Source organism: Megalopta genalis, chromosome 3 (genome assembly GCF_051020955.1).
Source record: "Megalopta genalis isolate 19385.01 chromosome 3, iyMegGena1_principal, whole genome shotgun sequence".
Lineage (NCBI taxonomy): Eukaryota > Metazoa > Arthropoda > Insecta > Hymenoptera > Halictidae > Megalopta > Megalopta genalis.
Window position 1 is genome coordinate 2,477,781 of NC_135015.1, and position 15,349 is coordinate 2,493,129.

General features: G+C 37.5%; 4 protein-coding genes across 11 annotated transcripts in view; all 4 read left to right on the forward strand.

Annotated features, from left to right (window-relative positions):
• LOC117226765 (uncharacterized) overlaps nucleotides 1-11,527 on the forward strand; it is a 39,973-nt gene extending 28,446 nt beyond the window's left edge. Inside the window, exons 17-18 of the mRNA XM_076519459.1 lie at nucleotides 10,537-10,692; nucleotides 10,781-11,527. Coding sequence (XP_076375574.1) covers nucleotides 10,537-10,692; nucleotides 10,781-10,831 — 207 coding nt within the window. The 3' untranslated portion in view covers nucleotides 10,832-11,527. The remainder of the gene's footprint in view (nucleotides 1-10,536; nucleotides 10,693-10,780) is intronic.
• Nucleotides 287-3,594, forward strand: LOC117226905 (odorant receptor 4-like). 3 transcript variants are annotated; one of them, XR_013032862.1, is made up of 7 exons: nucleotides 287-446; nucleotides 1,177-1,513; nucleotides 1,758-1,973; nucleotides 2,061-2,174; nucleotides 2,285-2,440; nucleotides 3,009-3,155; nucleotides 3,226-3,594. XR_013032862.1 is itself a non-coding variant. In XM_076519543.1 (6 exons), exons 1-6 carry the CDS (start codon nucleotides 328-330, stop codon nucleotides 3,057-3,059), a joined length of 993 nt encoding a protein of 330 aa, XP_076375658.1. In that variant the 5' UTR covers nucleotides 287-327; the 3' UTR covers nucleotides 3,060-3,191. The 3 variants fall into 3 exon arrangements, 1 of the variants encoding a protein (XP_076375658.1); XR_013032863.1 differs by having other exon boundaries at nucleotides 298-446; nucleotides 1,355-1,513; XM_076519543.1 differs by lacking the exon at nucleotides 3,226-3,594 and having other exon boundaries at nucleotides 3,009-3,191.
• LOC143258748 (odorant receptor 82a-like) lies at nucleotides 3,753-7,733 on the forward strand. Of its 6 annotated transcripts, XM_076519517.1 has the most exons (9): nucleotides 4,021-4,149; nucleotides 4,326-4,491; nucleotides 4,574-4,628; nucleotides 4,726-5,282; nucleotides 5,594-5,809; nucleotides 6,549-6,674; nucleotides 6,773-6,890; nucleotides 7,000-7,160; nucleotides 7,634-7,733. In XM_076519517.1, exons 4-8 carry the CDS (start codon nucleotides 4,926-4,928, stop codon nucleotides 7,089-7,091), a joined length of 909 nt encoding a protein of 302 aa, XP_076375632.1. In that variant the 5' UTR covers nucleotides 4,021-4,149; nucleotides 4,326-4,491; nucleotides 4,574-4,628; nucleotides 4,726-4,925; the 3' UTR covers nucleotides 7,092-7,160; nucleotides 7,634-7,733. The 6 variants fall into 6 exon arrangements, with proteins under 6 accessions (XP_076375628.1, XP_076375627.1, XP_076375630.1 ...); XM_076519516.1 differs by lacking the exon at nucleotides 4,021-4,149 and having other exon boundaries at nucleotides 4,156-4,491; XM_076519513.1 differs by lacking the exons at nucleotides 4,326-4,491; nucleotides 4,574-4,628 and having other exon boundaries at nucleotides 3,753-4,149; nucleotides 4,937-5,282; nucleotides 6,773-6,928.
• On the forward strand, nucleotides 8,305-9,421 carry LOC143258939 (uncharacterized). The gene is made up of 2 exons (XM_076519546.1): nucleotides 8,305-8,637; nucleotides 8,758-9,421. Exons 1-2 carry the CDS (start codon nucleotides 8,381-8,383, stop codon nucleotides 8,822-8,824), a joined length of 324 nt encoding a protein of 107 aa, XP_076375661.1. The 5' UTR covers nucleotides 8,305-8,380; the 3' UTR covers nucleotides 8,825-9,421.
• Nucleotides 11,528-15,349: the final 3,822 nt, after the last annotated feature.

Below are 15,349 nucleotides of genomic sequence, written 5' to 3' on the forward strand. Positions count from 1 at the left end.
TGCGCGTAAGCTTTATGCTGCTCCTTTCGCATTGTTTTCGACAAAGTTCGCAGTTTGTCGTTCGGCGTGTAAGAAACATTACCGGTGTGCCACTCACAAAAACACGTACGATCGGCCATAATGAACTTTGCGGAATCAAAGAAACGTGGAAACTAAGAAATAATAAAGTGAATAGAAATCTTATGCGGGATGACGTTTCGGAGTACAGTTAATCAATCGATTAAGTACGGACTTCGTGTCGTCGGCGCTTTGCCCAATACGTCGTTCCTGAATTTACAAAAGTCCCTTTGGATTATATTTACGGCTGTGTCTCTGTTTTATCAGTCCATGTACGTGGTTACACACTTCCTTTCTGAAGGGCTCCCACAATTGTTCGACTGTATCACTTTAATTTTTACCTATAATTTGTTGTTTGTTAAATTAACTGTTGCGTCGATGAACAGTAGGTAAGTTATTTTGGGTGCAGTCATTTTACTATTAAAGTAATGAATTAGGCTTTATGTAAGTGTGTTTACACCACACATCGATTGTCAAAATAATACTCGGAGTTTTTGTAGAAACTGTTTAAGAAACTATGAAATTTATTGAACAAGAGAGTGCATGTCCATTTTATAGCCGAATAGTTGTAAAAGACAATCATTCGATGATATTCATATTTTGGTTGTGGAATTCATTTGCACCTTAACACTAAACCTACCTAGTTCTACAAGTGCCTAACGTATGTTACTTGTAAGAATGTGGAAACTGAATTTATTTACACTATTTATTATTGGTATTTTAATCTAGATTTGAACAAAGGAATTCATGCAATCGTTTTTTAAGATAGACCCTTCATGATTTCAACAATTCGAGAACAAACAATCTGAGACCGTTCATTTTATCCGACACGGTAGGTTTAGCGTTAAGACATCATTTGCGTCAATTGGAAGATTCGTTCCAATTACTTTCGCTGTTTTGAAGAAATGAAGAAGTCGCGCCATTTTTATTGTCTCAGACAAACATAGCGAATTCAGTACAGAATGTAGCAATGTACATGTTAGCATTGCTAGTTTCTGTTTATGTGGGTAATTTCTTCATATATACTTCTTATGCAAAAGCAGTCACTTATGACTGAAACCAATGGTCCAATTGGTTTCATCCTCGACGACTGATGGTTTTAATCACGATATCTCGCAGTGTATTGTACGGCATTGTAACGTCTATGGAGGAAGATTGCGTAAAATATATTGTTGCTGATTCAAAGAATTTGATACCGAAAGCTGCGGACCTTTCGCAGACCGTAACGAGAGCCGTTATTATCACCTACTTGGGATCCGCAACTTTTTATGCTGTCTCAATTCTCGTCGCCCCACAGGTGAACGATACGCTACCTCGTCAACTTCTCTTAAACATGGATTTGCCTTTTAACACCATCGACTCGCCTAATTATGAACTTGTGGTGACTATACAATTTTTGAGCATAGTGATGACAGGATATGGATACGGTGTTTTTAGCTCTTTTCTTTTGGTAACAGTAAGTATAAATAATTATTTGAGATATCACATTATTTGAGATCTGTGTCGATTTTGGACCATGCTCTAGTCAATTTGTTTTCATATCGAGCATAGAGCATATAGAGCATTTTTCTGAACATATGTATATTTCTGAATTAATTATAGAAAACATGATTGCAAAAATTTCATTATATTTTGAAGAATAGAATTGTAATTTAAGGAAAATTTTGTAAAATATTTTTCTGTGATGTGACATACTTTAGATACTTCACATAGGATGTCAGATCGATATATTGTGTCATACAATGACGAGTATCGCATCTTCTAAGGACAAGAAAAAGTTTCGTACCGTTACCGAGAGACATCAAGAACTTATTGTGTTTTCAGAGCAGATTGAACAGATGTTTACGTACATATCGTTCGCTCAACTTATATCAAACACTATATGTTTATGCTGTCTAGGATATCTGATTATAATAGTAAGTAATATTATTATGTTCTTCTTCAACTTACATATATATGTATGCGTATAAAATACTTCTTCTGAAAACATTTTTCTATTTCAGTCACTGGAGGAAGGAAGTCAATTTGTACAACTGGTTAGGTTTTCATATTACTACGTTGCAATTTGTATAGAAATATTCACATATTGCTTCGCTGGAGAATACCTCCATGTCAAAGTATATTTTTCGGATTTGAATTAAATGCATGGAAAACATGAGATTGGAAATCGTTTACAGAAATGAATAGGAAGATTTTACCATTATAAAACTTCCTTTTACTCTTCTAGAACGATATGATCGTTGATGCAGCATACCGAATGACCTGGTACAGCATGCAGCCTTCTATGAGTCGACAAGTACTATTTTTACTTTTAAGATCTCAGAAAGGAATGCAGCTGACTGTCGGAAAATTTTCAAAGCTTCGTTTAGAGACCTTCACTTGGGTGAGCTTTTTTTTACATTAAAGGATTATTCCTATTTAAGACTGTCAATTTTAGGTAACGTTCGAGGCAAAGAATGGTTATGTGTTCTCGTATACTAAATATATTATATATGTTTAGCTATATTTAAGGTAACACAATTTAGATTTTATGCAATTATGTGTTCACACCTTCAATGTTCGCGGATTCCATGTTTTAGGACGTTGAGTTGCTTGTGATGTAAAAAGTAGAACATTATAATCGTAAGAAATTATCGTAAGAAACTAAATTAACTTTAATTAAAATGGCGATCGCATGAAGACGAAATTCAACAAAATTGAAACTTCCATATGCAGTAAAAAAATGTGTTTAGGCATTACCGGAGATTGTTCTGGTTCACAAGACAAAAAAAAAATGCCTATTTCATGTATGTGTTTTTGTTGATGATCGGTTAATTTGTTATTGAGACGTCATTGAGCCCCTCCAATGGGAATACCTCTCTATCCTCTTTTTATGAAGATAAAGTTCTGAATATTAATCAAATAACCTTTAATCACAGTTTTGATAAGAGTTTTCAACTCTATATTCGCAGATTATGAAATCGTCGGCGTCTTACATGTCAGTGTTTCTTGCGATGTCTTAAACGAAACGTTTCATAACCTTTCCATCTGCAGCGAAAAGTAACTGAAACAGGGGAACCAGCAGTTCTAAATGACACCTTTAGAATGCTGCTAAATATGTAAGTGTACGAATACAACCAAAATACAAATGTAGAACATATCTGCATAAACAGGTATAATTTTTTTCAGGTCACCTATCAATTACAGGTACGTTTTTCACAGGCTATTGTACTTTACTTTTAAAACAAATATTAATGTATCAAAACGAAAAGTTCAAATATAGTAATATTTGTAAGATCAACTTACATTACAGTTTTTGTAGCGAACCGAACTGCTTTCTAGCCAACATTAATCTGTTTAGAAAAAACCACTTGATATCTCGGTTCTTCGAGAGGTTTATAAAACAAGTGCCCCAACTTCTCTTGAACTATAATCACGCTGCAATTTCATGAGACGTCGAGGAGAAAACAATTTTATATCTCAAAGCTTTTTCTTCGGATTCGAAAGCTCGATTCGATATGTGACTAAATCAATTTAACATGATCTTGCCCGTCGTCTTCCTGCTGCTGCATTTTTTATGGAAATCACTGGTCATTGCAGCCAGGCAGTGACTGCAACCTCAACAAATCCACCCTCGTCTCCTCCTGTATCCACCAAGCCTGTAATCATCGCGGTATTATTCGTGCTGCTTTTTTCACATTGTTTTCGACAAAGTTTCCAGTCTGTCGTTCGATGTTCTGGAAGCATTACCGAGTGTGCCACTGACAAACATGGGCGTTCGATCATAATGGACTTTGCGGAATCATAGAAAAGTGGGATTGAAAGTACAAAAACCGGGATATAAATTTCGTGCGAAATGGGATCCCGGAGCACAGTTAGTCAATCGATGAAATATGGTCTTTATATCGTTGGCTCTTGGCCTGGTACTCGTTTCGGTGGTTTACTTAAATTCTGTTGGCTGCTACATGCAACTTCATTGCTATTACTGCAATGTATATACCTGTTTACACACATCCGTTCTGATGGGCTCGCACAACTATTCGATTGTTGTGGTTTTATTAGCACGTATGGTTTGCTGTGTGTTAAAATTACTTTTTTGTGGCTGAATCATGGGTAAGTTGTTTCACGCTATTTATCAACCCCTTGCGCAACGATTTCTTTCATAGCTATGTTGATTAATAATCCTTAATAATTTTCCCTAATATGACGAGACCATTTTTTTGTATGTATCTATATACTTGCATTCCTAGATTTTGATAACAGAATAATCGAATTTTATTTTGATTTAGAAGAAATGAATAACATTCATATTCAGTAGATTATGCATGAAATCTTCGTGACGAGTTTTTATGGTGTAAGGGATTAGAGGTGAAAGATTCGATTTGTGGAATGTTATTAAAATGTTGAATAAACCTTCAAAAGAGAAAGGCAGTGTCAGTAAGCTGCTGATTGTTTGTATGTACGAAACTAAAACTCGAATGTAATATAAATTAGCAGTATTTTCAATTTACGGTTTATTTTCAATAATTTTTGTCAGATGAATTTAATTTACGTGAAGTCATTTATGATGCTGAAAACGTGCATACAGATCCGTAAGTTTAATTAAAGATTTTTTACAAAAACAGTGAGTCTGTAGAAAAAAAAATCAACTTTTCCTTATGGCCTCGCCCTTTTCCTCGCCCTTGGAAGGAACGAAGAAGTTGAATCATTTTCATTCTCTGGGAAAGAAATATCGAGTTTGATAAAAAAAAATGGAGCATACTGGTATAGCTATCATCTACTCATACGGTTAATTCCTTCATACATTTCGTATCTGAAAATAATAATTTCTGATTGAAACCAATGGATCAATTGGTTTCATCGTGGAAGATTGACGGCTTTAATCAGAAATGTCTCACAGTGCGTTAAGTGACATTTTAACGTCAATGGAGGAAGATTGTGTTGAATATTCTGTTATCGATACAAATAATTTGATATCGAAAGCGGCGGATCTTTCGCGTATCGCAACGAAAACAGTTATTGTCATCTACGTGGGATGTTCAACATTTTTTTCATTCGCTACTTTAGTAGCTCCACGAAGTGATCTTGTTAATACAACGATATCTCGACGTCTTATCATGAATATGAATTTGCCTTTCAATACCAACATATCGCCGACTTACGAGATCGTGATGATCATGCAATTTGTTTCCTTGATTACGTCAACGTATGTGTATAGTATTTGCAGTGCTCTTCTCTTGATGATGGTAAGCGTAAATAGTTATGCGAGAAATCACATTCTCATTTCAATTATAAAAAGACTGTGTTAAAATAGCTGGGTTGTGCTCGAGTCAATTTATTGTTTATACCTGTTATATCATTATTAATGGATTTTTATGTAAATATAGATCCTTATGGATCATTTCCAGAGGGTGGAATTGGACAAATTTTATTATATTTTCAAAATAAAATCACAATCCTTTCGAGGAAGAAATAGAAGGAATCTAAATTTCTTGACATCTTCTAAATTACCTTTTTATGGTATTCCTTTTTTAGCTATATAGTATAATTATTTTAGATGGTACACATGGGATGTCAAGTCGATATACTATGTCAAGCAATAGCGAAAATCGCAACCTCTAAGGACCACAAACAATTTCAATTCGTTGCCAGGAGGCATCAAGAACTTATCGCGTTTTCCGAAAGAATCGAAAAAGTTTTTACGTTCATAGCTGTCGCTCAATTATTATCGAACACTGTAGTTACATGTTGCGTAGGTTACATTATTATATATGTAAGTAATGCTGGTTTTGTGATTCATGTATGCAGTGTGTCTCACCTAACTCGAGCTTGCTTTTTATGATAGAAAAAAATCTTGAAGGAAAACATTGGTTGGTACAGAGGGACGATTATTATGATGAGCAAAAAAATGTATTCGAGATTACATCTTCTGAGATTTTAAGGTCATCGAAGTGTAAAGCTAGAGCAATTGACGTAAACAACGACATAAAAAATAACAGAATACATGGTGAAGGAGCAAGAGTTCAAAATGATGTCTATTAACTTCAATACATTTATGTAACCAATTAATGGACGATTCTCTGATCCTCCTTGTAACTTGATCACTGATATTAGCACACGCGGTTCTATTCCTCTCATATTTTCCGGTGCTGTAGCAACGTCGTTATGAACTTTACGCCAATTACCCTACCTTTTTGAATTTTTCGTACTCAAGGTCATGAAATTCTAGGACGTTGAATTCGTCTCGACCTCGACTATCATACAGTGATAATAGAAATATATCATTCCATTAAAAAAAAAAGTTCGATCACCTTGAAATCTCAAAAGATATAATCTTGAACAAATTTTTTCTCCCATCATAATATTTGCCCCTCTGAACCAACCATAACGTGTTTTCCGATATTTTTTTCTATCATAAAAACAAGCGAGATATTTGAGAGTTAGGTGAGGCATCCTGTATACATACGAGTGGTGTGATAAAATAGCGTGTGTAAAAATATTTTCGTGTGCAGACACTGCAAGAAGGAAATGATCTTCCACAACTGTTGAAGTATGCCTGCAGCTACATTGCAATTTGCTCAGAGGTATTCACATATTGCTACGCCGGAGAGTACCTCAACATGAAGGTAAACTTTGTTGTACGTTCAGATCCTTTATGAAACGTATTAACTTCAATTAAGTCTTTCTTTAAAAATTGATAACTGGGAAGATAATTTAAGCTGCTTTTATCCTTTAGAGCGACATGATTGTCGACACAGCATACCAAATATCTTGGTACAATTTGGAGCCCTCTATGAGTCGACACGTAATACTCTTACTTTTGAGATCTCAAAAAGGATTGCGGCTGACTTTTGGTAAAATATCCACCCTTAGTTTGCAAACCTTCTCCGGGGTGAGGTTTTCACATTTCATTTATATTGGTCGTACATTATGAATAAGTATATTTAGTTTCTCTCATCGTAGATTATGAAATCGTCGGCGTCTTACATGTCAGTATTCCTTGCAAAGTCTTAAAAACAACGCTTCGTAAATTTTCCATTCGTAGCGTGTCGTAATTAAGGAAACAACAGAGGAATTAACTGTTCCATATAACACTCTAGGAGTATCGCTAAACACGAAAATAGGTGAGCGCCACTAAAATACGAGACCTAGGGGAGAGTAGCCTAATTTGGACTAGCACCTAAAGCAAATCAATATGTATCGTATAAAAATTAGTCCTAAGATTCTTAACGTTATTAATCTTACATAATCGGATGGTGACTGCGAAAAATTGTTACCAAATTTATTTATATTTAAAAAACTATTAAAAGTGTAACAGTTCCATAAGCCACAAGACTCAATTTCGTATGCATAAAATGCACTAAAAATGCACTATAAAATAGAAATACTGTAAGTCGGAAAAACTACTTTGGATTTACAGTTGAAATGGCTATGTTGCTTTGTGCCCTAGTTACGTATCTTGGAAGAAAGAATTATTGTAGTTTCATTAGTGACGGAAATTGGCTAGTAAATTAGGCCTAATCTGACTGACGCAAATTCGCCAGCTGTCTCCTATTATAAATGGAACTTATAAAATGCTTATCTAACATGTTTTTAGGTCACCTGTTCGTTACATGCGCGTGCTCCCCACACTATGGTGCTTTATCCTTGCCGTTAATGTATCAATCTAAAACGTCGAAATATATTTGAGAATATCACTTACGTTCTATTCTGTATTGAGATGCGAACCACTCTCTAGTCGCCAGCCACCGCTCCGCGGAGAAAAACATTCATCGTCCCGGTAATCCGAGGCAAAAATCCAATCCAGTATCTCAGCTATTCTCGAACGATAATGACGCTACAATTTCGCGAGAGTTCGGAGAATTCATTTTTATTTCCAGAAGTTTTCTCTTCGCGTTGGACGCGACTTCCGACTAAATCAATTTAACATGATCCTGGCGGTCGTGCGTCGGCTCCTGCATTTTTCATGGGAATCGTCGGCCGTCGCAGGAAAGCAGGGACCGCGACTCCGACAAATCTTCTCTGGCCTCTCTTCCTGTTCTCGGGGAAACCTGTAATCACCGGCGGCGTTATTTAGAATATTCATGCAGATCATGCGTGCGCGCATCAAACGGCTGAAGGACTGCTTTCGCGGACCTCTCTTTTCGCGTAGTTCTCGTGGAAGTTTTCAGTCTATCGTAGGAAGTTGATGAAGAACCACCGAGTCCCCGGTTCAATGAAGCACCGCCGCCGTTGCATCGTGAGAGTGACAAACGCGAGGGTTCGAACATAATGGACTTTGAGGAATCAGTGGCAGCCGGAATCTAGAAACACAAAGACGAGGATATCGATTTTTTCCGGTGAAATGACATCTCGAAGTACGATTAGTCAGTCTGTCAAGTATGGGCTTCATTTCATTGGTATTTGGCCGGGCACACCGTTCCCGGGCTTGAGGAAAGTTTGTTGGGTGCTGTCTGCCGTTCTTTGCCAAATTGGCCAGTACAAATACATGATCACGCATTTTAACACAGACGACTTTATTGAGTGGATAGAGACTTTGAGTCTGACTCTGACGTACACTTTGATGATCGTTAAATTAACCGTTGCCTGGGTGAATCACGAGTGAGTAGGCATCATATCCTATCGTCTGCATTTATAGAATTTTACTTCGTACTTCCATATCTCTCTGTACTTCGTTCTAATTGTATTTCATGATTGTGAGCATTGTGTTATTTATTCTAGTATACAGGGTAACGATAATGAACGAAGACTTAAAGATTCGTGTTCTCATTCTTCTTTTCCTTATTAAGAAAAAAAGGGGCACTCTTGAAAGCTCTCTTATTATAAGGGAGATAAAATTAAGTGGATTTATGTTCGCTCGCCATGAATTTCCAAACCAGATTTGAAAGTGTAAAAATTTAGTGGTTCTTCAACTAGAAGATAAATACGGGATGCTGCTCTACTTATACATATGTTACGTGTTTAAATAAACTAAGTGTAGAATGTAGGACTATAACGACAATTAATACTATCAGACTATTCCAATAATACTTACGATAGAAGCTTGTGATGTATTCTCAAACATGAGACTAGCTGCAGATTTTTTGTTTAATAAACTCGCATGATTAGAGGATATATCATTGAAGCTCTTATTTAAAAATGAATACTCAATTTTTGCGAAAGTTCGCTCAAAGAGCAGTAAAGCATATAGGTAAAAGGGTGCACTTCGGGGGTGTAAAAAGGACGGGCATGTTAATAACTCTATCTGTTAGCGTGCTGTGTGAAATCATATCGACCATGGAGGTTGATTGCACGAAGTATGCAGTTGTCGACACGAATAACGTGATATCGAAAACGGCGGATCTTTCATTCCGTTTAACGAGCATGATTCCGGCGCTCTACATGGTGTCCGTGTGCTGTCACGCAGTCGGCACACTAACAAACCCACGATCCAACGATTCGATGGATCGGCAGCTTCTCCTGAACATGGATTTGCCGTTCGACACCAATCAATCGTTGACTTACGAACTCGTGCTAGTTGTGCAGATAATTTACCAAGTTATGTCAGCGTACACGTTCAGCCTTTTCAGTGCTCTTCTTTTGATGACGGTAAGTACAAATCAGAATTGATGTATATACAGGCAGATTCCTAATAGTCGTTCCAAAATTGAAGAACAGTTGTTGAAAATTTCTTAAAAATTTGTTCAAAAGCGTTAGCAATTTTATGTAGCAATTTTACAGATTATTTAGATTAATATTGTGTAATTTCATTTATTTGTTTTGCAACTCTTGTATTCTGTTGTGTATGAAGGATATGTAGTCGATAGAGTGCGGATTTTTATGCATTTATAGCATCTGCGAATTAATAGGATGCAAGAAGATATATATGTTAATCAAAATTGATGTGGTCTCGTTGTTCTTAGATACTTCACGCAGGATGTGTCATCGATATTTTGTGCTGTATAGTAAAACGCACATCTGCTCAGGACGATGGACAATTTCGATTCGTTGCAATGAGACATCAGGAAATCATTTTATTCACAGAACGAATCGAACGACTCTTTACTTACATAGCTCTTTCCCAACTTCTATCGAATACTCTAATTATATGCTGTCTAGGATTCCTTTTCATAACAGTAATTAGTTTCTGCCTCCAGTATCTTGGACCACTTGTACGCGCGCTTTTGCGCAAATAATTCCTAAAATAAAAATGATTCCCTGTTTCAGGCATTACAAATTGAAAACGGACTTCCCTTGATTTTAAAGTCTTGTATTTTCTATATCGTAATTTGTTTAGAAATATTCGTGTACTGCTTTGCGGGGGAGTACCTCGATATTAAGGTAAATTCCGTTTTATATCGTACAGAAAATACATGAGAAATAATAACTTAACTAATAGAAATGATTGCTTATATTTCATGTTCTCCGCATATGCAATGTTTGCATGCAATTACGCAGTTATGTTTTACAGAAATTGTTTAGTGTTCAGAGAATTTAAACAAATTTTCTTTTATTCTCCAGAGCAAAATGATAGTCGATGCAGCATACCAAATGTCCTGGTACGACTTTCAGCCAGCTACCAGTCGACAATTAGTACTTTTAATACTAAAATCTCAGAAGGGATTGCCGTTGACTTTCGGAAAGTTTTCATCTCTCAGTTTGCAAAGCTTCGCAAACGTAAGGTTCTCATTTATGAATTATGGCGACACCGTTAATTGCAAACAATTATGTATAATGTTAGTACCTTTGATTTTCGTGTTCGTAGATTATGAAAGCGTCGGCGTCTTACATGTCGGTACTTCTCGCGATGTCCTGACCATCTCATGTTATCCATTCGTAGTATGGTTTTAGAATTTAGAAGAGGATTAGCTATTTAATATACTAAATAAACTGTTTACATGTACATCGTTTATTTCTTTGTTCTGTTGTTGTTTTTTCTGGGCATTAACACTAACAAATGACCGATTCGACAATTCTTATTCTATAATTATTGAAATTATAAAGACACATTCACAGAAAACCATTCAATAAATTTATTCATCCCAACATGTGTTAATATAAAAACTGGAAAAGATCTAAATAAATTATTCAATACTGTAATTTGTATAAGGCAACACAAACGAGTCATTTTGAACACCCGGTACGGTTAGTGTTAAAATAAACAGATGTAAGAAGAGGAAATGGAACCGTGCTCTAATATGCTCTATTTGAGTTGTGCTTACAGGAGTAAGAAGAAATGTTTATAATGATTTTTGAAACACAAGATAAAAGACTGTATTATTATATGAAAACAATGGAAGATTTCGTATGAACATGATCCACAGTTAATTCCGATCGTGATATGCAACCAATTTTGTGCACCAATAATTTCGTTATAATTAAAGCTTGCTTGACTGACTCTGATATTCTTTTGCAGACAATTTTGGAGAATTTTAATTTGGATACAGTTTTGGAGAATCAATGACCACTAGTGCTTCTGAATACTGAAGATGACTGTTTCGAATATTCCGTGTAAAGGTAAAATATGAAAACTACGTTACATGATATGAAAGGTAAACTACGAAAACTATTATATACAATATACAGTTACGAACGAAAGCGTGTCACACGGTGTGCACGTTTACAATATACGGAATATTTTTCAAAAATGGCAGGAATGGTATAACATCGAACCAGAAATAATACAAAATTTGATTGTCAGTATGTCGCGCAGCCTGGAAGCGTTAAAGAAAATAAAAAAGAAATGGACAAAATATTAATTTCAGGCTATTATTAAATAGAAAAAAGAGCAAAACTGTAAACGTTGCGTTAAGTTTTTATCTTTCTCAAATATTCTGTATATCTTCATTTTCATGAGACATGCGGTGTGGATACACTTTTGCTCGTCATTGTACGTACAGAATAAATTGAAATAGCTGTTGTACATCAGAAATGAGTACTACACATTATATTTATGTTGCATTTAAGTCGAATTTTTCACTATTTTGTGCCATACCATTTTGGAAAAAAATACAAAATTCGATACAAATCCCAAATCAGCAAAAAAAGGACAGAAACAAGAAGCCAGGTTCCCCCATCGAAATTGTCCACCTCTAAAGGAAATCTGAACTTAATCCGCGACTATCACGTGACTTGGCGTTAGAAAATTAGGCGAAAATTGTGCGTTGACTCAGATGTCCTAATAGGTTGAACGGCCAGGGGCTGGTTTTCGCTTCGCTCGCAATTTCAACCCTCGTTTGTTCGCGCCGGTCGCATGATCAAGCCAGATGGCCCGGAAGAGATCAAGTTGGCACGAATCTGGGATTGCTTATCAAGATAATTTTCGTATCTCAGCCTCTTTCATGAAACTAAGAGCCGATACTTAGAAGGGCTGCTCCGGTAGGCATCGTCTGGGGAATTAAAGGTCTGTCGAACTCGAGTATCATTAAATTTCAAACACATTTCCCCCCAATATCCGATTACGTACAGTCGCAGACAAAAGCATTGGCACAACTGGCTTTTAATTGGATGGCTTATAACTTTAGTATCTCTTGCTTGTTCTAGTTCTGGCGGTGCTTAAGCTCGTATTGTAGACGAAGAAGTGTTTTGCAGTTTTCGCCACGTTGCCGCAATAGGTAAACTTGTATTTGCCAGGAATAAACTTCGTTTTCGAATGATGTTGCTTGTATCGCTGTAACTTCGAAGAAAATTATTGTCGTTGCTTGGAAAAACTTAGATACATCCACCGAATAGTTAACGAATTTACGAAGTATGCAATAATAGTACACGACACCACTTTTTCAAGAAATCCCTAAAAATTGCCTTATGACTACGCTGTTTTATCCATTTCTCTTACATGCAAGTTTTTAAAATGCACACAGACGCACCTGTTAATATCATCATGCAATTACTTGTATTATCAGACGTTGGATTAAAAAGCAAACAAAATTACAATATTAAAGTAATAATAAAATATTAAAGTCAATATTAAAAAAATATGCACGGTTTACTTTTATGCATTTCTGCCAACCGGTTGAAATCAATTTGCGACTGATAAGAAATCCATGTTCGCAAAAAATTCCAAAATCATCGTCTGGTAATCACAATTTGACAGTAGAGGGACCCGTTTCCCATAAAGAGCTACATCGTCGTCGTAATGTAAGAATCGTCGCGGTTCGTTTCGCGGTGGCATTAGTTTAATGCATAGGGGATCAGTTGACATTGGCGCGAGCATGTTCGATAATCAATTTCCCGGCGCTCGTTTTTCCTATGTTTACTGTTTACCGGCTCGTCTCGTCGAACGCTCGTCTGTGTACGTAGAATAGAGAAACGATGGACGAGGACCAGTGGTAGGGGTATGTTTCGGGGTGTCTGGTAGGGGCAGAGGGACGAAATTAGGCAAATACCACGTGTCGAATGGCTGGTAGAAAGTTGTTGAAGTTTCGGACGCAGTCCGATTTTCTAGGAAAGCTGGTGCATCGGCGGCGTTGGCGTTGGCGTTGTCGACGTTGGTGTTGGTGTTGGCGTTGGCGTTGGCGGCGTTGGCAGCGGTGGCAGCGGTGGCAGCGTGGCGGCGGCGGCGACGACTTCCCCGGGCCGAGCGAATTGGTCTCCATGGAAACCACCCCAAAGCCAATCTGGGGTGCATTCGTACGTACATTTACCCTTGTCGAGGCGCGTCTGCAGCACCCTCCTCGGCCCCTGCCCCCACCATAAACTCGCTGCCCCTCGTCGTCGTCCCCCTATTGTCCCTGCCCCTCACTTTCGGCCTGTCTCGGGCTATCTGTCTCTCTTTGACCTCCACCATCTTGCCTCTCCGCCCTTTTACGCGTTCCTTCGCGCCTTTTCATCCCGCCATAATCTTCGCAGCCGCTTCATTCCTGCTTTATCTCCATAACCTTCGCTTCCTTCTCCCCGTCCCCTTTTATTTCACTTCGTCGTCGGCCGACCCTAACAAGCTGCCAGCTTTCGGATTTTCTGCCATGACCGCTTCTAGTTTACTCGCGATCATTTCGTTGCTCGCTCCTCCGCTTGATTTCCCGGGATTCGGTTCTCCTTGTTTCTCGCTGCGTCGAGCTGTGCACGCTGGAATTACCGCCAGCCGGGAATCTGCGCGAATTCGTACCTCGTGGTTCCGTTGGTTTCTTTGTTCATTATGTGCTAGCCACTGTTTTCTGTTACGCCGATCCGTAAGTTTCTTCTGTTTTGATTGGTGGTTTGATAAATGGATTTCGACACATTTTCATGGTGATAGATATCTTGCGAAATGCAATTGTCGAAAATGTTTAGGCTGCGGATGCATGCACGAACGCATATTTGTGCCGAAAATCGATAATAGAGGCATACCTGCATACAAATTTTTCTCGTCTTCGAAGAGCTTCGTTCGTCTACTATATTTTGCATAGTTTGCATGTTTCATATGTTTCGCGCACATTTCCTTGGGAAACTATGCAAAAGTATACCGCATATTCCGGACTATTATTTTCTGTTGTATGTATTCTGTGAAAGCTTTGCCGCAGAGTTTCAATAATATATTATTATTTTATTTCTCAAAGGACTTACTTAAATGAACTATACTGTACTGTCAATCTGGAAGAAAAAATTGTATCACGCGTCACGTATTGAATTCGTGTTTCTATCTAGGAGCGCAGAACGGTTGATATTTTGCATGAAAACTCGCAATCCAGCGACATGCACGCGCGCGGACTGGTGGCTATAGTATGTATAGTGAAAGACCCGGCAGAGAAGGGAAGTAATATCTTTGCCTTTTAATGATCTTTCACTTGGCCAGCTTTTTCGTGTCAACGAGCGGACGGGCAATTGCTCGGAGCGTTTCCTGTTCCGCGAGAATTTGAATCTTGTTACTCAACAACCTTTCGCAAAGTTGTACTCTTTTGCCACGTTCCGAAGAGCTCTTAAGTTCTGACGTTTTCCTGGTTGAACGAGTGTGTATGCTGTTTCAATCTTTATTGGTAGCGGGTTTGTAAAGCAGCCAAATCGAAAGCTTTCAATGGAGAACGGTTTCAAAGCAGTATTGTCGCGATTGGATTTCCGAAAGTTGTAAACATTTGTCGATGGAAATAACAATACATTTTTGTACCATTCAACAACGTCCCTGAGCTACTTGCTGTGTGTTTTAGAAATGCATGGTAGTTGTTTGAAACGTTGTAGTACCAATTTTAAGAAGAGATGAGATTATGCGGGTGTGCAAAAATGTTGACAACACTGTTAGCTTTGTTAAAACTATGTATGTATCATGCTTCTTTGTGATCGTAGTGATAAAAATAGCTCGCATATAGCTGTTTACCAATTTCAATTAAAAAGGATATTACACGTGTAAATGTTTAAAACATTC